This window comes from Melozone crissalis, unplaced genomic scaffold (genome assembly GCF_028551555.1).
Source record: "Melozone crissalis strain CALT ecotype California unplaced genomic scaffold, PUWL_Pcris_2 ptg000036l_1, whole genome shotgun sequence".
Lineage (NCBI taxonomy): Eukaryota > Metazoa > Chordata > Aves > Passeriformes > Passerellidae > Melozone > Melozone crissalis.
Window position 1 is genome coordinate 491,053 of NW_026535814.1, and position 21,897 is coordinate 512,949.

The 21,897-nt window shown below is 34.2% G+C and overlaps 1 protein-coding gene across 2 annotated transcripts in view; it reads left to right on the forward strand.

Moving 5' to 3' along the window:
• The window catches only part of CHD1 (chromodomain helicase DNA binding protein 1), a 54,443-nt gene extending 32,777 nt beyond the window's left edge, over positions 1-21,666 (forward strand). Inside the window, exons 17-37 of one of the 2 annotated variants that reach the window (XM_054283301.1) lie at positions 52-204; positions 691-762; positions 2,414-2,563; positions 3,145-3,293; positions 3,529-3,625; positions 3,720-3,815; positions 4,747-4,923; positions 5,088-5,248; positions 6,582-6,623; positions 7,339-7,469; positions 7,859-7,997; positions 8,713-8,863; positions 9,776-9,898; positions 10,268-10,405; positions 12,613-12,876; positions 13,269-13,409; positions 16,594-16,772; positions 18,636-18,732; positions 18,968-19,025; positions 19,953-20,163; positions 20,369-21,666. In XM_054283301.1, the coding sequence (XP_054139276.1) occupies positions 52-204; positions 691-762; positions 2,414-2,563; positions 3,145-3,293; positions 3,529-3,625; positions 3,720-3,815; positions 4,747-4,923; positions 5,088-5,248; positions 6,582-6,623; positions 7,339-7,469; positions 7,859-7,997; positions 8,713-8,863; positions 9,776-9,898; positions 10,268-10,405; positions 12,613-12,876; positions 13,269-13,409; positions 16,594-16,772; positions 18,636-18,732; positions 18,968-19,025; positions 19,953-20,163; positions 20,369-20,732 (3,093 nt within the window). In that variant the 3' untranslated portion in view covers positions 20,733-21,666. The remainder of the gene's footprint in view (positions 1-51; positions 205-690; positions 763-2,413; positions 2,564-3,144; positions 3,294-3,528; positions 3,626-3,719; positions 3,816-4,746; positions 4,924-5,087; positions 5,249-6,581; positions 6,624-7,338; positions 7,470-7,858; positions 7,998-8,712; positions 8,864-9,775; positions 9,899-10,267; positions 10,406-12,612; positions 12,877-13,268; positions 13,410-16,593; positions 16,773-18,635; positions 18,733-18,967; positions 19,026-19,952; positions 20,164-20,368) is intronic. The other variant, XM_054283302.1, reaches the window with a different exon arrangement.
• Positions 21,667-21,897: the final 231 nt, after the last annotated feature.

The window sequence follows — 21,897 nt, forward strand, 5'->3', positions numbered from 1 at the left end:
TTAGTGTTGAGATTAATTTATTTTGCAATGTGTGTTTCTTGGTTTTTGTAGCATTTAATACGTAGCAGTGGGAAGCTAATCCTTCTTGACAAGCTACTGATTCGTCTGCGAGAACGTGGCAACAGAGTCCTGATTTTTTCACAGATGGTAAGGATGCTGGACATCCTGGCAGAATATCTGAAATATCGTCAATTTCCATTTCAGGTAAGAAACTTGCTAATAGTAGCAGCTAAGAAGCTTTGATCTTGAATATTAAATTTTTTTTTCTTTACTGTGAGTGTGTCAAAGCACTGGAACAGGTTTTCCAGAGGTTATGAAATTTCTTTTTCTTGTTGTGGTACAAAAGCTGCTTGGACATGACCTTGGGCTGCATGCTTTAGCTATCCCTGCCCCAGTAGGGTATTTAGACAAGATGACTCTCAGCAGTCCCCTTGAGCTTTGTTTGTGATTATGTAGCCTTTACCCCTTTGATTAAAAAAAAAAGGGATGAAAATGTCTTCTTTTTCCAGGAGGGGACTGGTTCTATGATGAATGTTATTTTGAAGTGAAACAGATGAATTAAAAATTATGTGAGCTGTTTATTTACTTTTTTCCCCTTCGCGTAATAGTTTGGCAGCTGGCAATTGAAATTGTGCTGATGTTGAGTACAATATAAAACTACTTTTTAACTGTAGTTCTCAATCTCTCTAGAGACTTGATGGATCAATAAAAGGGGAATTGAGGAAACAAGCACTGGATCATTTTAATGCAGAAGGATCAGAGGTAAAGGTTTTTTTTCCCTGGGGAGTCTGTCTTATTTTTTCCCAAGTACCAAAAGACATTGCACAAAAAAGAAGAGAAGAAAAAAGTCAGGAATATATCAATAAGGTTGGAAATTCATTGCTACTGCCTAGAGTGTAAGGTTTATGTAATATTTTTTTAAGATGTTAAGTAGATAACACATAAATTAGGAAAGTGGTAGCTGATTGCTCTATAAATGCTGCAAAATTTTAACTCCAGCTTTGTTCCTCTGTAGAAATTAGTAATATTTGCAAAAGTACTGAACTTAAGCAGTTAGTATTCAAAAGTCCTTTGGCAATGGGTAGAACTAACTTCATATATCCTTGCACAAACAATCATATTTTACTTGTTTCAAATACGATTCCCATTGTCTTCATTTGTTGACACCTGTTACATGCCATGGAAGAAATAGTAAAGTACTGATTTCTAGCAATTCTTGGTGAGCAACCTGTGAGTACGTAGGCATCTGTCACGATTCTTTAGATTCTGAACTAGAATATTTGTACCTTACTTAGCACTTCTATTAGGCATGTCATTCCATACTGTTGGATTGGTTTAAATCTTTTGTCCTACACTCTCAGATTTGAGGGAGAGGAGGTTGGTTGGTCATTGATTTTGGTTTAGTTTAATTTGTATATGAAGACAGCATTTCTTAGTTGCTGCTGAGCTTGTTTCTGCTTTGTATAGGGAGAAGGACCAAATTCCATGTTAAATACAAAAGCTAACTCTCTTTCAAATTTCTTTCATAGACATTGTTGACATTTTCTGAAATCTTAGCAGTAACACTGTATATTTTTTGAGATGAAGAAGAATTTATGCATTTCTAAAATTGATGCAAATTCTGCATTTGTGCAGCAAGAAGAAGAATGCTCTCAGTTTTATTTTTTATTTTCTAAAATTTCATAATATTTTTGGGTGGATTTTGTAGAGTTTTTGTGTTACTGAGCTACAGGCTACCTGAAAATCTTTAACACAATTCTCAGGACTCTTTCCTTATTGTAATGGTTGCTGTTTCCTGTAACTGTACTGAAAATTTGGTTTGGTTGGAGTTTTTTAACCTGATTTACTTTAGCTTGGATTTCATATCTTGTGTTTTGCCTGTCTCAATATCCTTCTACAGGATCATCCTTCTCAATAAGTTTATATTGCCTACAGGGTTTTTTCTCCTTGCTGCTTACCATTTTCATATTGTTCGTGAATATGCTGAACAGCATTGAACTTGAAAGAAGGTTTTTGCTTCTGTCTCTTAATCAGTTATGTGTAGGCTCAAGTGCTTTCCCTGCTCTGACATGACTGTTTAGTCTTCTAGGGCTTGGGGCAGGGAGGGTGGGAGAGGGTTTTTGTAGCGCTAAAGGCTTTGACAGTAAGATTTGGTAATTTTTTGGCCAGTCTGGTTTTGTTGGGATGTCTTGCTCAATGATCGTCATCTAGGACACTGCTTCCTTTAAACTGACTTGAGAAGTCAGTAACTTTATGAAAGAAATTGGCAATCAACGTTTGCTTTATATTTAAAGATGCTTTAAGCATAGAACAATTATGGATTTGGTAGCACCACATACTGCATAACATATATACTCCTTTAGGAATATTACTAGTATTGTATATGAAACTATTTCCTACCTTATCATTTCAGGACTTCTGCTTTTTACTGTCTACCAGAGCTGGAGGATTAGGTATCAACTTGGCATCTGCTGATACAGTGGTTATATTTGATTCTGACTGGAATCCACAGAACGATCTGCAAGCACAGGCTAGAGCACATAGAATTGGACAGAAGAAACAGGTAAGCACACTCAGTTTAAGCTCCAGACCTGAAAGGCAATTCTGTACATTAGCTGTCCACCCTCTGTCTGCACCATTCAGTTCTCATGTATTTTTGAGAATAACTAATACTTTCTGCATATCTCCAGAAATGTTAGTAATGCTAATTTCTTTTTTCCTAAGTCTCCATACAGGAAGAAATAATACGGCAGCTGCGGTATTTGGGTGGGAGAGGGAGAAGAGTTGTCAACTTGTCTGTCTTATGTTCGTTGGTGTGATGTCATTTTACAAAATAACTGCTACATCAGGCACATCCCCAATGCTTAAATATTCTAGTTCTCAAGATTATTCTTTCCTTCTTACTGAAGACATACAGTAACAGTTAGAAATATGACATTATTGCCTCTGGCAAAGCTTGTGACAAGTCACTGAAGTTTATAAAGAAAGGTCTACAATGACTTAATATAAAACATTTCTGTAAAGACTGTGGTAATGTGATTAAATTAGTATTTCATATTTGAAACCCATTAAAAAATTCAGAAATCATGTAATGAAGACTGAGATTTCTGCTTTTAAATTTTTTTATTTTTTAAATACACATAGGTTAATATTTATCGACTAGTCACAAAAGGATCAGTAGAAGAAGATATTCTTGAACGAGCCAAGAAAAAGATGGTGTTAGATCATTTAGTAATTCAGAGAATGGACACTACAGGGAAAACTGTGTTACATACAGGCTCTAATCCTTCAAGGTACCTTTATGTTTGTTTCTCTACCAACTTACCTTAAGAATATTTCAGTTGTAAATGAAAGGCAAAACAGAAGATGCAAGGTCTTTGTAGATTTTTATTTGCATAATAAATACATATTGCAAATATATGAAGAGTTTATATTTAACAATAAGAAGAATGCTTAATTGACTCATGATTATAGAAAACTGCAAGTTTATAAGTTAAAATGTTTTTCCTAAAACATCATTTATTTCAGCTCAACACCTTTTAATAAGGAGGAGTTGTCGGCAATTTTAAAGTTTGGTGCTGAGGAACTTTTTAAAGAACCTGAAGGGGAAGAACAGGAGCCTCAAGTAAGTAGTGCTTCTGGACTGGGTAGATAAATCAGCCCAAAATATGTATAAATTATGTAACTGTAAAGAGAAACTTCTTTTTTTTTACCCTCAGGAAATGGATATAGATGAAATATTGAAGAGGGCTGAAACTCGGGAAAATGAGCCAGGTCCATTAACTGTAGGAGATGAGTTGCTTTCGCAGTTCAAGGTACGGCTCTGTTCCCTCCTTCCTGCCATAATTATACTTTTCTTTTTAAACAGTATTATTTCTCTTCTATGTATCTAACTCTTGATTCTTCAGAAATAGATGCCTCAATAAGTCAACTCTGTATCACTTCCTAGTAAAATGGTTTTTTCCCTCTACATGATATCTTACCGTCATTATAAACAATAGAAATATATTATGTATTTTGTATTTATGAATGTGTTAATGCTTAGAATCTAAGTTAGTGTTTTATTTACTGTCTTTGTTATTAAGCAGCTATAGTACCAATAAATGCAATGTGTTCTTTGTGTTTCTTAGCTGATAATTTCTCCAAGTTGCTTTTAGCCCCAAAGTAAACTTGGAATATCACGTGTTTTTAAGTGTTATGAGTTAAACATATTATGTGTGCAAGAAAAAAAAATGCAGAGCATGATATGTTTGTTTAGTTCAGGAGATTATTAAATAGCTCTCCTGCTAATCACTCATATAAAATATAAAAATAGAAATAAACCATATTTTTATATCAGCATTGTATTAATGTTTGATTAATTTTATATTATTAGAATTTCACATTAGATCAGGCATTTAAATGTTGTTAACCCTATTTTGAAGGAAGTTAAACCACAATCATACAGGTATGAGTGGTGTGATTCTCCTTGTGTCTCTTCTTAGACCATGCTGAAAGGAATCTATCTTCCCTAAATGATTAAAACTACTTTCATTAGACTCTGTTTCATGAAACATTCTGAATTTATAAATTTAATATATATCTTTTAAAACAATAGCATATATATAGATAAAATATATGTTATGTGTATAAATGCATAAAATATGGGATCTGTAACCTTGTTTTCCTTAAATAGTAGTTGATCAGCTTTTTTAAATTGTGTCATGTATTGACTTGATGAGAATGTATATATTTTGGTGTTACAAGGTGGCCAACTTCTCCAATATGGATGAAGATGATATTGAGTTGGAGCCAGAAAGAAATTCAAGAAATTGGGAAGAAATCATTCCGGAGGTCCAGAGGCGAAGAATAGAAGAGGAGGAAAGACAAAAAGAACTTGAAGAAATATACATGCTTCCAAGAATGAGAAACTGTGCAAAACAGGTATCTCTTGGTTTTGACTGAATTATAGTTCTGTGTTGCTTTTGGTGTAGTTTGTTGCTTTTGGGGTTTGGGGTTTTTTTTTCTTTTTCTGAACACTTTTTTTTGACAGAGCAGGTAAAACTTGCTTATATTTGTTACTTACATAGCTTGCTCTGGAATTCCAGATTAGCTTCAATGGCAGCGAAGGGAGACGCAATAGGAGTAGAAGATACTCTGGATCTGATAGTGACTCCATCTCAGAAAGAAAAAGGCCAAAAAAACGTGGAAGACCACGAACTATTCCTCGAGAAAATATTAAAGGATTTAGTGATGCAGAGATAAGGCGGTAAGATATGGGAGGACATGCATATTTAAAGGAACAAGAAATTACGATTATTTTTATTAATAATAATATTATTATCAGTCTGGAAACTACAGCTGGTAATCTGTTTTTCCTGAAGTTGTTTGACATCTTTTTATTCTAGACATTTATTGTTTTTACCTTGTGGTGCTGACATAGTGAACTGTTATAGCAAGAATCTGAACCCATTTTAATGAGGTGTAAAATTAGGTTTTAAAAATATGTATGATTGGTTTAAATTTTTTAGTTCCTGCAGCCTATGAAGACAGTCATTTCACTGAATAGTTACTGACAGTGATTTTACAAGGGGTCCTTTCCTTTAAAAATTAACAAGCAAAATAATCTGGTTTCCACCAATTTATTTAAAACTTGCAGTGTTCAAAGACTGTGTTACATCTCTTTGGTGACAAGTGAAACAATTTGATTGGATTTTGTTTTCATTTTAAACTTCTTGGCACTATAATTGAATTGTTACATCCTGCTTTTTTAAAACTAAGAAAATATAAAATCCTATTTGAAACTTGTATTATCATTGATCCCTTCTGTATATGCTAAATATTTGCTGAAGTATTGTTTTGGTAGGAGGAGGAGGAATTCTTTTTGTTAACATTTTTGGGTTTGTGAAATGCTACTTTGCTTCTGAAATTTTTCCCTAAATTGCTGTAAAGTCTTCAGAGTATTTGTTTTAAAGGAATAACTTCAAAGATCATTTTTGGCTTTCTATCTCATCTAACAGTGAGGCAGATTGGTACTTTTTTTAAGGCTATTCTTGTGCATGAACAAACAGTTGTTGAGGAAGTTTTCTTTCTTCTTCTTCTTCTTCTTCTTTTTTTTTTACTTTTTAAAAAATTATTTCTGTTCAATTTCCTTTCTCCTCCAAATATCTCCAGTTTTTTTCCATTGCTTATATATTTGAACAGAGAGTATCTTTCATGTCATTTTCCTAAATCTTCCAGTTACCTGTTGGAATTATTGCTCTTTTTAATAACCATACATAACATGATGTCTGAAATCTTCATTTACTGTAAATCCACATTCAGTTTTCATTTTTAGATACGTACAGCTGCAGAATCCTCAGTCTTGTGAAATTAATAAAGTGATTTCTGAAATAAATTATATCTTCTATTGTTTTATTTGTATCAGTTCTTAAACCCATAAAACTGATTTTTATCTGAATATATGAGGCTGCTCTACTTTTTTTCCCCTCTATTGTCCACATAGCATTATACTAAGATTAACAATTGTATCAATGCAACTTTAAAACAAATGTTATTTGTTAAGCGTGTATTTAAATGGTAACATTATTTTCTGTTACTAGGTTTATCAAGAGTTACAAGAAATTTGGTGGCCCTCTTGAGAGGTAAAGTTGTTTGATTATTATTTGTGTGGCAGCTTGGAATCTATTTTTTTATAGATATTAGAATGTACCATGAAACTTTTGGCAGTAGGGGAAATACATAATCTTGAATATAGAGTGACTTTACTGTAGTGTCTTCCTTTTCTTCATATATGGTAAGTGTGCAGACAGCCACACAACAGACTTTGCCATTTGGAGGAGCACTTCCTTTATATGTATCTGCTGACTTGTTTACTCTTCATTGGTGATAATCATTCACTTTTCATGTTTGATAAGGCTGTTGAAAGCCTATCAGTTTATCCACTCTGTCAAAGTTAGTTTTGCATTTTACATATTGCTAATTGTCATTTTTGAGCTTCTTTCATTATTCCTATTTTAAGAAAAACTTCCCATCCTCAAAAATGTTAATCCTTACAAATATTTATAGTGCATATGATCATATGATACATATATGTGTGTATGATTTAATGATTCATTTTCTAAAGAAATGTGAAATAATTTAACACTAGGGTTATGGTTCTTTACAGTTCTTGTTTTATTGTCCTCATACCTCAGTAATGTAGAGGTTTTTTTCTTGGATCAAAATTGTACACCAAACAGAACCACAGCTGACTACCAACTTACGTGATCATATATTTTGTTTTCAAGTCTGAAGGAATCATTCACAAGTGCCAAATTTTCAGACTTACAAAAATTAGTTTGTTTTTTTTTATTACAGGTTAGATGCTATAGCTAGAGATGCTGAGCTAGTTGATAAATCAGAGACAGACCTCAGACGTTTGGGAGAGCTTGTACATAATGGATGCATTAAAGCCTTAAAGGACAATTCATCTGGACAAGAAAGAGCAGGTACAATATTCAGTGGGCTTGAGAGGACAGTGAAAATTGACAAGAAAAATTAGTCACTCTTGCACTCTGATTATAACAGAAAACAGTTTTGTTGGGAAATACAAACAAAACTGTTAGGGTGCATACTGGATAATTTAAATAAACCCAGAGTTATAGTAAGGTGACTTTTTCCCCTTTCTGTGTGACTTACCACTGAAAAAGGAAATAGATTTTTGATTTGCTATGAAATTTAGATGTACTCCTGTTAAGCAGGGACTTTTCAATTCTGAAGCATTTAATTCAAGCATTTGTCAAGAAAAGGTGATGTGATATAATTGTTTTCTGTATGTACATTTTTCTCATGTTATTTTAAAGGTAAATATTTTAATAGCATTGTCATTTATTTTAAGGAGGTAGACTTGGGAAGGTTAAAGGCCCAACATTCCGAATCTCAGGAGTGCAAGTAAATGCAAAGTTAGTCATCTCTCATGAAGAAGAGTTGGCACCATTGCACAAATCCATTCCTTCAGATCCAGAAGAAAGAAAAAGGTACTGATTTTTGCATATTTTTAAGGGAGTAGTAATGCAGAAAACTTCTCAAGTTTGTTTTTTTTTTTTGCAACTTTGATTTAAACATTTTGTTAAAAGCATTGTCCCTCTATTCCTCTGTTCCCTTGAAGAACTGGCGGCAGTAACCTGCTCCACAGCTGTACTTTGTTTTTTCTTACTTTGCCACAGAAGCCAGTAAGAGCCTTAATTTGTCAATTGTATTCACTATGAACTGTGTTCAATTACTAATAATAATTAGGACTAGAATTCAGGCTTGAGGAGGAGCTAATTGTGTCACCTCTGCTTGAGAGGAGTATCAAAGTGCAGCAGTAGTTGTTCCTACCCTCTAAACTTGCCACCTTGTGTATTGCAGTTCCTAAGCTATCCACTTCGTTAGAACTCTTGGATGTTAATTTTTGCTTTTATTCGTGGCTAGCCGATCCTATCACAAAGCTCATGGCTACAGACAGATATCTGTTCTTCATATTTTAGTCTTAATAAGCTTTGAAACACATTCCAGTGCTGATTTCAATAACTGTATTATAGAAATACTAAGAAAATATTATTATAAATATTTGGATTAATTTCTTAAATTTACCAGCATCTCAGCAGAGAAAATAAATCTAGTTACATTATTTTCAGTATGTTCTCTTTCCCCTCACTAAGTTTCAGATGTAAAAATCATGTATTTTTCTTTCTAATACATTTCTTCTAGATATGTCATCCCATGCCACACTAAGGCTGCTCATTTTGATATAGACTGGGGTAAGGAAGATGACTCCAATTTGTTGATAGGCATCTATGAATATGGTTATGGCAGCTGGGAAATGATAAAAATGGATCCTGATCTCAGTTTGACACAGAAGGTATGTCGTCTACAATAGTTCATCAAGGACTGTTTGCTTAGGTATTGATGCTGCTAAGTAGTGTTACTGAAAGAACTTATTTTATGATAAATGAAATTGCAAAAATGTACATCAGTTGTACTTCATATGTAATTCATATCCTTCTCATAGTATAGTACTAAATTTTGGGGTCTTGAGTATTTATTTTGAAGCATGCCTTCTTGCAGTCAGTGTGTGTTTTCATATTCTCACGTGGTTGGTTCTGTGTAATTTGATTTTTTTCAGTCTTTTCTTTCTTTACTTCAGATGTTCTGGTTTTGTTTCTCCATCCCTGCTTAATCCCCAGGTTCTTCAGTTGAAGCTGTCTTCCACTCCCAATTGAGAGTAGCTATACTAGAATTAGTGCAATAGTGACTTCTTAGCAATAGTGAGCAGCAGATACTGAGGAAAAGCCTGGGGTGAAGTAAACTTTGTGACAGAGACAACAACCTATAGCTTTGGGCTTTGAGAAGACAGGTTTGTGTCCAAATTTGCTTAGTCATGATTCCTACACCTGCTTTTCATTAATTTGTCTGGCTTTTGAAACCATGTATTTGTGTTCTTGGCAGCTGCATTTAGAAGATGAATGAGTCAGATGCTGGAGTTCTGTGACTGACTGGTACAGGTGGCTGTAATTTCTTAGATGAAACATCAGAGTGGAGATAGAAATATGAGGCTGGTTTCTTGAGCTGGTTTTAAACTCTGATGCAATTTCCAAGACTGTATTGGTCACTTGCATTGGTTTCATTGGAGAGAAATGAAAACTTACATGAAATTCTCCTTCACTTTAAACATTCTGATATATTTACTGAGTGTAGTTGGAATGTGCTCCAGGCTACCATCTGAAGTTGATAATCTGTACTCACAGCTGTGATGCTACCATTTTCTCCTCAGATTTTGCCTGATGATCCAGATAAGAAACCCCAGGCAAAGCAGTTACAGACCCGTGCAGACTACCTCATTAAATTACTGAATAAAGACCTTGCGAGGAAGGAAGCACAAAGGCTTGCTGGAGCAGTAAGTAAAATGTGGCATTCATTAATAAGGTAAAACAATATGCTGATTGGCATGTCACCTGATCCTTTTAATTTTTCAGTTCCACACTTTTTATTTGTGTAGTATTACTCTATTCCTAATTTTAGAACATAAGACAAACTCAGGATATTAATTGCAAGTTTCATATAGTATTAGTCTCTTATTATTTGTGTGTATTCTCTACTGTTACACTAAGCTCTGTCTGCAGTCCTGAGTAAAGTGGTGGTCATTAGTGGCAATAAATAAAATAAAAGGAACTCTCTCTTTGATGTAAAACCAAATCTGACTTTGCAAATATAGTGCTAGGATGCCTGTCAGTTGACATGATTAAAGAGATCAATTTACATTCAGGGCAATTCAAAGAGGAGGAAAACAAGAACTAAGAAGAATAAGGTGCTAAAGGCTGCAAAATTAAAAGAAGAAATAAAAAGTGATTCTTCACCACAACCGTCAGAAAAATCTGATGAAGATGATGATGAGAATAACAAGGTGAGTATCTTTCACACAGTAAAGATACTTACCATACATTCAGTTCTTCCTGTTAGTATCAATTTGTATTTCATCTTCTGCTTGGTTTAATAAAATTAAAACACCTGAATGTCATTCTTTTCCCATGGCCACTACAACTGATGTTGCATCAGTACAAGCACATGGAAGACTATCCATTTCAGTTTAATCATAAATAAATAAATAAGGAATTATGAGTTTTCCAAATAGTTATTAAAATATTATAGTCTAAATAATAGTGACATCGCTCAGTTTCAACTTTTTTTTTTAAGCATTAGCCCTGTATTTGCAAGAATTGCAAATCACAGTTGTAAAACTACTGGATGTTGCTCATGTGTTACTACTGCTGGTAATGATTCTTAAGGTAAAGACTTTTTCATTGAAGCTGAGAAAAATGTCACCAAGCTCCATTGGAATGCACAGCATAAAAAATTGTATTTCAAGGCTTGCATATGAAAGCTCATGTGTACATCATGGCTCTCATTTTTCAGAAAAACTAACCTTGTTGGTTTTTTTACTTATGATTATTAATCTTGGTATTATGCTTTTGTTGTGTCTTTTTATTTTTGTTCTTCATCACATAGCAAAATCACTAGACATAAAAATTTGGATAAAATTTAGGATCATGTCACAGCTGATTTGAAAGCAGTTGAACTAAGTAACTGCAATTCTATAATCCATAAAATACTGTACTTTGTTTAAAGCAAACAGTTACAAGCTATTGTAATTGTCATCTTGTTCTAAAAGAAAAACTACTTGTGGAATACATAGTTAAAATTAGCATTAGAAAAGCCATTATAAATCTATGAAGAAATAGTAATTTTTAATCACTCTTTCAGTGTATGTATTTAAATTGTACTATAAAGAATAAAATGTGAAGCCAGCAATAAAAAAAAAAAAATCAATGTAGACTGCCTTGTGTTTGTAGCTAGAATAATCTGCCTGCAATGTAAGACTAAGATCTGCAAACGTTGCCACAGTTGCCAGTACATTAATGGAGACAACTGGACCCTAAAACTAAGCAAATTAATTGTTCAGACTACTTTAAAAATGAGTGTTAGTCTTCATCTCCACTCAAAAGACAAGATACTGCTATCAGCTGATGGACTTAACTGTGTTTTGAGAAACTGCCTAGAATGCTGTCCTCTCTGTTAATAACAGGTACTCATCGCTTCAGTACTTTTGGGCACTGAATAACAATTCCATTTCTGAATACTGGACTGTATACTACAACCTTTCTAAACTACTGGCTTTAGCTACCTAGATTCCATACTGTGCGCAGTATCTAAAACTTACCTATTTTACTGCTAGAATTAACAAAAAAGTTATCAAATCATTGGATTTTTGCTAGAAAGTAGTTCCCATGATACCTAAACACTAAAACTTAGCCCTGATTGAGCTCATAACTTCATACATGTTCTAAGTAACTGGTTCAGTTCAAGTACTAGACAGTCGTTCATCTGTTTTCATGCAACAGATAAGCAGTTTCTGTATGTGCCTTTCTGGTATGTTCAAATAAATTCAAACATGATAATGATTCTTCCATCTGTGTTATAATAATACTTTATTTATAGTATTTTTCTGTGTCTGAAAGGATATTAGTTTTTATCCTAGACCTTTTCAGTGAATATTATAAAGAGCAGTGAGTAATACTTTGTTCACCTCCAAACAGGTTAAATGGGCACATAACAGAGAGTCTGTAATTAAAGATTTTTTTAAAGCCTAGTGAAATTAACAGTTCTGGAAAAGAGAAAGTTGGGATTCTGTTACCTTCTCCTGTGAGTGTTTAATATGGGATTGGGACAGAGCTAATTAGATCAGAGGTCTTCTAAATCTCCCATCACTTGACTAGCTTTACTAGTTTTGCAAAACCATACTTCCTTTTAGATTTCAGGTCTTCAGTCTAACAGCCTTTAAAGGGATCAAATTCAAATTTTATTCCAAGTTAACTGGATACAATTTCTCATGCCCACTGCCTCCACCAATCAGTACTTGCTTTGTCACATCAAGGGAGTGAGTGCATAGCACTCATATTTCTTGACCAACTGCATTCAGTTCTGTTTAGAGGTGATATGATAAATCTATGTCCAGAAATAAAAAAATTGACAGAGAAAAAGTGTTTTAATCTATGCAAAACTTGTATAGATAGGAACCCAATTTGATGTGACATATATGCTTGCATATTGCAGGATGAGATTGTTTCAGTGAAACATCTGCATAAAAAATTTAAAGCAGAAAAAGAAAATGAAGAAAAGCCTGAGCCAGATACTGGTATAAAGAAGGAGGCTGAAGAAAAGAGAGAGACAAAAGAAAAGGAAAATAAGAGGGATTTGAAAAGGGACAAAAAAGAAAAAGAGGATAAGAAAGAATTAAAAGAAAAGGATATTAAAGAAAAGAGAGAAAACAAAGTAAAAGAATCCACACAGAAAGAAAAAGAAGTAAAGGAAGAGAAGGTAACTAGGTTTACTTATCTTACATAGTGCTAGAGAAGGCCACCAGGTTTTTGTAAATTATTTTGAGATGAAAAATTGTTGTGGATCTGATTAGTTGTCATTTCAGTAAAGTATTTTATGTTATTTGAAGCTTTACTTTTACTACCTGAAATCATTAGGACAGGCATTTGAAATGGGGAAGTTCAGTGATACAACTCTTAATTGGACTGAATGTATGCAAAAAATTCTATTTTTCCATTTCACAGAGAAAGTAAAATGTGCTGTAATTGAATGCCAGTATAGATTTTATTCTTATATATTGAAGAGAATGCAGTGGTTATGGGTATTGTCATCTGTTATAATTGCAGAACCAAAATAAAATGTAGTTAAATATTTTTGTATCTTGTTCTTAGGTAAATGAAATAAAATCCGAAAATAAGGAAAAAACTAAAAAAATTCCATTGCTGGATACTCCAGTTCATATTACTGCATCTAGTGAACCAGTTCCAATATCAGAAGAATCTGAAGAGCTAGATCAGAAAACTTTCAGTGTGGTAAGTCACTTTTTAATAAATTATTGTGTATACTTAATAGTCTAAATGAGGACAATTACTGATATTATTGATACCGTTACTTGGCACAGTAACACAGGTGATCTTTTGGAATGTCTTGGATCAATGAATGTTATTGGCAGTGTACTAAAGTGATTTTTGACTCTGTTCTAGCAGTTTTATTTTGGATTTTTGTTGTATATATGCAAGATAATAGAAAAACCCAACAGTTTGTAGGATTAATAGGTTGAGAATATTAACTAAAGATTTATCCATGAGAATCACCTGTATATCCTGCTTCTTAAGAGCAGATGTGAATGAATGTTAATGGAATTCATGGAGTCTTTGGCTTCACCATATAATATATGCTTTTCTTCTTTGTAAGATAGCAAGAAAAACTAGGATTCAGCACTTCTCTTCTGAAGTATTGCAAACTTTAGTTAGTAAACACAGGAAGAAACAATGCTAAAGCACTTAGAAATATCTTGCTGAGGTAATGTCTCTGACACCAAAAGAATTCTGTTTAATCACTACTGCTTACAAGAATATAATTAACATTTGAGAAAAATGTATATGCACAATTTATATGAAGTTTTATAGGTTGGCTGAGGCCCGTGGAAAAGTATCAGTGAGCTACTTTCACAGCTGTGGTTGTTTTGTCATTCAGATTTCAGCAGCTGTGTTTTTGCCAACTAGGTCTGTTCGGTGTATTGTGGTACTGGCCGTGAGAACACCAGTAGGATTCTTGTGATTATGGCAGTTACTGTCCATGGGTTTATTCTTAACTCACCTGTGATTTTCAGCATGGCCCTTGAGTGATTCAAGTGGATATGTCAGTGTGGGTAATGACAGAAAATAATTTGATTTCCATATGCAGTTATATATTTCTGATCACTTCTCTATTTAAGAATTGCACTCTATAAGCTGTCTTTTAAAAAGCTACCTTAATCTGTGGCAAGTTTAATATGTAAACCAAATGCTTGATTCCTTAGTGGCATGAGATGGCAATGGAACAGCTTCCCCAGTTTTTCCGAGTTGTCCCTAGATGCTTACCTGGTAATGGTGATATTCCATTTCATTCCATTCCAGGTATTTGTTTGGTTTTTCTAGGTTTGGTAGCATATAGTGGGGAAGAATGGGGGAAGGAGATGATTGGTATTTATCATTATGCCATGGTCAGGTGCAGTCTAAACATACTAGTTAAGTGCACTTTCAAATGGAAATGTTCCGGCTTAACTGACAGTGACCTTGATGACAAGGAGGATATTCTTTTGGTCATGGGTACCATGCTATTGGAGTTTGATGTATGATTAAGCAAGTGTCTGCAATTTAAACCATGCCAACTGGATTTGTCTGGATTCATTATTAAAACACTGGATTCAGAATATGAAAATTCAAGAATGCATGACCTTTATTTGTGGCTAGTCTAAGCATTCCCTGCGGCCACATCTCAAGTGCTGTGTTCAGTTCAAAAAGGGCATTTTGATGCTGAAGCCAGTCTAGAGAAGGGAATGTAGCTGGGGAAGGGTCTGGAGCACAAGTCTTATGAGGAGTGGCTGAGAGAGCTGGAGTTTTTGAGCCCAAAGGAGAATCAGGGGAGACTTTACCACACCCTACAGCTGCCTGATAGCAGGTTGTAGCCAGGTGAGGATCAGTTCTTTTCCCAGGAACCAGTGACAAGACAAGAAGAAACGGCCACAAGCTATTTCAGGGAAGGTTTATGTTGGATGTAAGGAAAGATTTCTTCAGTGACAGAGTGGTTGAACAGTGAACAGTCTGCTCAAGGAGGAGATAGAATCAGTATGCCTGGAAGTGTTCAAAAGAACAATGATGTGGAACTTGATATAGTCCAGTTGGGATGGTGGTGTTCAGTCACAGTTTGAATTTAATGATCTTGGAGGTTGTTTCCACCCTTTATGGTCCTATACCCAAACTAGCTTTCTTCTAGGTAGCTTAACTTCTGCTAATATCTGCAAAGGAGTGAGGTTTGAAAAATGCTCAGAGAAACAATTTTGATCCTTTGATGAATGCCAAGTGTAATGGTGGCAGAAAGTATTTGTTTGAAATGTACTGAACACTCATATTTAATTTTGACATTGAGTTTGTATAGCTTTTTAGGTGGTAAGTCTTGCCCTACATGATTATGCTCAGAGTTGTAATTGCAAATGACGGTTGTAGTAAGTCCTTTTCCTCACAAATCCTATATATTAAATTAGTGCTTTCTCATATCCTTGTGGTGTCCTACCCTTAAGGGAAAGACATCACCCTAGATTCCTGGAAGCTTGCAAGAGAAATAACGAAGTGAAGGGAGACAACCATCCGATTGATGAGCATCGAACTCCGATTTATTGATTCAATTAGTCACTTTTTATAACCATGTTAATTAAGTTCATACATATTGCAAAACCCGAGCTCATCATAGGTTACAGATTAAACACTAACCCCTCCTTTTGTTTTCAATACCTGTGGTTTGTTTATTGAAACCAAGATTTGTGTTCTCACCCTGATACGAGTGGTTCTCAAAACCTCCATGTCTGTTCCCAAAACAGCCAAAGATAGAATGTTTACCTGTTATGAGAAAACTGCCTGAGAACCCTGCTGTTTATAAAAATGTGCCTGAGAACCTAGTTATTTACAGAAACAGGCTTGGGAACTGCTGCTTACAGCTGCCTTTTACTTTTCCATCAGCTGTATATTTTCATGGCCTCTTTCTTTAAGCCATGTTTGAACCAAGCTCTCCACAGAGAAAGGAACTTCAAAAGTGAGCAGGTCTGCAAAAGCTTAGAAGGTTTTATTAGTAGATTACACACTTTGAATGAAAATCAGTATGTTAGTCCCTGACCTGCCATATAAGCCCACAGCAGTGGGTTTTGAACAGAAAAAAATGTGGCTTCACAGCTATCCGACTGCTGATGTTTGAGATATACACATTGGCACCTTCTACAGCTGGATACACGTATTTTACACAATCTGATGCTTTCATAGAGAAGTGAATTTCCAATTGGATTGATAATCTTCCGAAGAGAACATGTAAAACATTTTTTAGACCTCTGAGACAGCCTTGTGTTTCATTTGACTTCTAACAATCCTGTCTTCACCTGTTATATATCACAGTAAAAGGTGAGTCATGCTTGAGAATTAATTTTTTTTCTTTTGGATCGATACATTCCTTTTTTCCATTTTACAGTGCAAAGAAAGAATGAGACCTGTCAAGGCAGCATTGAAACAGCTTGATCGACCAGAGAAGGGCCTTTCTGAAAGAGAACAGCTGGAGCATACTAGACAGTGTCTTATCAAAATTGGGGATCATATTACTGAGTGTCTAAAGGAGTACACAAGTCCCGAACAAATTAAACAGTGGAGAAAGTAAGTTATTTTCTTGGGTTTTACTTGAAAAAGGGAAGTCTGCAATTGGTTCCTTTGAGAAGAGCAGGTTTTAGTTATTTCTCCTGTTTATTTTTCCCCTTTTCTTGTATCTTTCTGCTGTTTTAAATAGGAGTCTATTAAAAGGTGATTATACATTGTTCTGACTTGTAATGGATTGACTTTAAGCATTGATGCATAGCACTGTATTTTGTCCAGAAGGTGGAGACATCTCTGTCTTTAACACTGACAGCAAATGCTAGGGACTGGTCACTGCCACTGTGTTCAGTGAATACCATTCTTACCTTTAACAATCTGGTTTTTCAACTTCAGGTCATTTTGGTTTTTTAATAATTCATGTTGAAAATACAGTTCTAAAATTGTGTTGAATGTATGATTCCAAGTTGTAGGATTCTTTCTTTTGTTTTTTAATGTACTCTAAAATGAAATTGTGTGTTATGTATTAACTATTACTTGATGACAAGTATTTATTATAATGTACTCAGATGCACTTGAAAAACGAGGGAAGAGTTTACATCTATATCAGATGACAATATAAAAAGAACTAAGAAAAAAATACTGGTCTTGTATTTCATTGATAAATTCTTAATGCAATTTGACTTACTTTTGTCAGAATGTTCAGTTAATGTCTCTGTGCTTGAAAATACATCCTCTGATAATATATATATATATCAAATTCTTAAGTCTTGCATTTTCTTGAAGAATTCTGTTAGTGTAATTTGCTTCTGCTGATTTTACTTCCTTTACTTGAAAATAGTAAGGTGATCTGAAATACAAAAGCAAGATCCGTGTCTTAGGTTTTAGTAGGTTTTTTTAATTATTATTTTAAGTGGAAACTTGTAATAGAGCTGTTATTGAGAATAATGTTATGATGTTATGTGTAGATAAATAAAATTATTTTAGCTACATTTGATAAGAAGTATTGTAGTTTATATTAAGTTAGAATGGTCTCATTAGGCACAGCATTGACTGGCTGCATACTTAGTCAAACTTGTGGACAGAAATTATCATGTTTAAATAATCACAGTGAAGGAGAATCCTGCTGCTTTGTGAACCCCCACACTTCAAGTATTTCTGAACACTGTATTCTGTAGACTTTTCTAAGCATTCCACCTGCAAATTTCACTAAAAAAATAAGTATCTGTTAAAAAAACTTCACCTGTGATCATGGAAGAAAAAGCTTTCTTCAGAATTTTGGCATCTTGACAGTGACAAACTGTCTTTGCTCTTCTTCAGTTCCTTCAAGCGCAGATTTGGCACAGATTTATTACCCTATGACTTTTGTCCTCTTTGACATCTCTTACTTGGTTTCCAAAAGCCTTGACTAGACTTTCAAAAGTCTGTGGAAAATTTCTCTTGCTGATGGTTTAATACAATAAGGTTTGTTGCGTCAAGTGTGTTATCCTGTAAGAAATTTCATATTTGAAACAATTTTTACTTCCTTTAGGTACTTAAAATTTTAATTTACAGACTGGTAAATACTCACAATTCAAACAAATTTTTAGAAGATATATATATCAACTGATAGCTATGTTTTAAATAAGAATTTTACAAAAATTTAACAATTCTTATTAGTACTATTGTCCTTGCACTTCACACTCTGAAGTACTTACAATAAATATTAAAAAGTGAAAAATTTTTAAAGGGATCAGTCTTTCAAATATTTAATTTACAACCGCATAACATTTCTTGTGGAAATTTGCAATATTGTGTAGCTTATATACCATTTCCAGTTTACTGAAGTACTGTTCAAATAATTTCAGTCAAATCTATGTTCTGCTACATAATAAAGGGCAAAGAAATTTAAAGAAGACTTACAACTTTTCTTTTTTTCTTCTTCCTCAGAAATTTGTGGATTTTTGTCTCTAAGTTTACAGAATTCGATGCCAGAAAGCTGCACAAACTGTATAAACATGCAATCAAAAAACGTCAAGAGTCTCAGGTAATATTTTTAAATAGTTTTGAAATACACAAATATATATTTTAATTATTATAACTTTTATTAGATTTAGAGGATTATGAAGAACATGGAAATACACTTCAAGTTGCTATTTGTGTTTGCAGTATAATAGTCTCTTTTGATAAGAGTATTTTTCTAATGTATTCAAATGAACTTTGGGATTTACTAATAAGTACATTTACTTTACCAGTGTAAAAAGTGTACTTGTCTTTTTTAGCAACACAGCGATCAGAATATTAGCGGTCATGTGAATACACATGTAATTAGAAATCCAGGTAAGAAACTTTCAAGTATATTCTTGTGTTAAATACCTTAAGTATTCATGTTTATTTCATTGCACATGTCTTCTGGTTCTGTTTTCCACATGGTTAAGTACCACAGTAATAGACTAATTCGAAAACCTTCACTAATTTGCTCTTGAAATCCAGCAGAGTGCAGAGTGAAGCTGATACTTACCAGGTTATTTGAGCATCCTTTAAAAAAAAACTGTTTTCGTGTTAAATTTTGGAGAGGGCAAGAGGTCTACTTAAAACCTGTAAACTTATCAGAAATTCTGAGACTGTAGCTGTCACAGTATCACTGTGATGAAAGACTATAGTCTCATAGTCTGACTGGTTGTCACAGTTGTTAGTTACAGGGGCTGTCTTTTATTGTTGTCATTAACACTCATTTTTTTCCCCATATGTTTCCACACCTGCCTTTTTGTATGTAGTGCTTTATTTAATCTTGTGTTACTGAACTTCCAAGTATATTGTCATGGACTTAAAATCAACAATCACAAATTTTAGGAATACCACTGAAATTTTTTTGCTAACAAGGTGTTTCTTTATTACTTATACTAAAGTCTATGCCTTCTTAGAGAGGAAGTTGCTGCCATTCTATCTAAAATTGCTCTACTGAAGGTACTCTCTACTCACTGCCCATTTGGACACTCAGCTTCATAGACTGGAGAGGTTGAGAAGTTCTATGCATCTACATTTCCAAGTCCTATGCATCTACATTCTAACTTGATTTCCTCTTAAATCTGAGATTTTTTGTGTTCACTGGCATTATTGCATTTGATTTTCAGCTATTTAGGTCTTCTTTCTTTTAAATTATGTCCATTTCATACTGGTTTACAGCTGACAGATAGAAGTGCTGTTTGAATTAGGTGAAGTAAAAATGTTATGGTATTTCCTTTTAACCTCTGCTTTATTAAACAGATGTGGAAAGATTGAAGGAGCATACAAACCATGATGACAGTAGCAGGGACAGCTATTCCTCTGATAGACATCTGTCACAATACCATGATCATCATAAGGACAGGCATCAGGGAGATGCTTACAAGAAAAATGATTCCAGGAAAAGGCCTTATTCAGCCTTCAGCAATGGAAAAGATCACAGAGACTGGGATCACTACAAACAAGACAGCAGGTGAGTTTCTTTAGCAATTTTGAAAGCTGGTCAGAATTCCCTTTGTGTTTTTGTAGTTATGCTTGTAGGAAGTGCCAAACAGTCTTTTCTGAGTAACACAAAATTGCAACAATGATCTTTCTCTAATGCAGTTCTGTCATTTTTACATAATTGTGGCTCTTGATGTGTTACCAGTAACTAATACAAATAAGTTCCTGTTTTTTAGGTACTACAGTGATAGTAAACATAGGAAGTTAGATGACTACAGGAGCAGAGACCACAGATCAAGCCTGGAAGGGAGTCTAAAAGACAGCCGGGTTCATTTGGATCACCGTTCCCATTCAGACCACAGGATACATTCAGATCACCGTTCCTCTTCAGAGTACAGCCATCATAAATCTCCCAGAGATTATAGGTACCACTCAGACTGGCAAATGGACCATAGAGCTTCAGGTAGTGCCCCAAGGTCACCCCTGGATCAGAGATCTCCTTATGGTTCAAGATCTCCCCTCGGTCACAGATCTCCGTTTGAACATTCATCAGATCACAAAAGTACACCTGAACATACATGGAGTAGTCGGAAAACATAACAAAGACTGATATTTTCTGGACCTTCTTTTAGCCATATACAGTAAATTAACACAGTAATTGCCTTACATGACTTGAAAGATACAGACGGGATATTCTATCAGTAGCAGTATTGTTACACTTCTTTCCAGGATGCAAGGTCTATTATCCCAACAGAAGAAAAATATTTTTATATTTAAAGTTTATGCTGCACTGTGCTGCAAATGCTGTGGCACTTTTTTTAAGAAATTGAAGATGTTTACTTTTACAGGGACCTCAACACTGCCCATTTCAGACTGGATCTTAGTATGACACTCTTCATGTCAAAGTGGCTTGAGGCTGATAATGTTTTAAGTTATGTTTGTAAATGAACTTTTAAACACTGACCTGTGCTCATATTTCAGGAGGGAATGGGGAGAATATTTTTTTTTCTTAGTAAAGAATTCTCAAGGACTTTGTTCACTTTCCAAAGCTACTTGTTTACATTGTACACTGCGACCACCTTGCCGCTTTTCATCACAAGCTTGAATATTTAAATTCTGTACCTATAACTGTAAAATAGTCAGGATTTCTCCTGTTTGTGATCAGTTACAATGCCTTTTTACAAAACAAACAAAAAAAATAAAAATAAAAGCAAAACACAAACTAATGGTTGTAAATTGTTGTAAATTTATTAAATGAGCTTTCCTCCCCCCCTCAGGCTTTTTTTGACTGTTCCTTTCCTCACCAACTCAGGACTTCTTGTCACAGTTATGAAACAAAATCAGTGTACGTACATGTTTCAATAAAAAATTTTGATGGAGTCACTGTTCAGAATGTAAAAATGGGGAAAGGAAACTATTGCATTTAGTGCTCCCTTTTTTTGATACTTTAGATACATGTTTTGTTTTGTGGTTTTGGGGTTTTTTTTGTTTGTTGTGGTTTGTTTGTTTTTGTTGGTTTTGGTTTTTTGTTGGGGTGGGTTTGTTTTTGTGGGTTTTTTTTTTGTTGTTTGGAGGTTTTTTTGGGGGGGAGGTCTTTTTTCTGTATTAAGCTGTTGATGTTGTGATTGTTTGTAATGAAATGGTAAGAAATTTCTAGCTAAACTGTGCTCTGGAAAGCTTTTCAGGTGCATTGGTTTTAAAGGAGGTGTGTCAAATACCTGAACAGTTCAGTATCCAAATCAATCAAAATTAATTGTAAATTCAT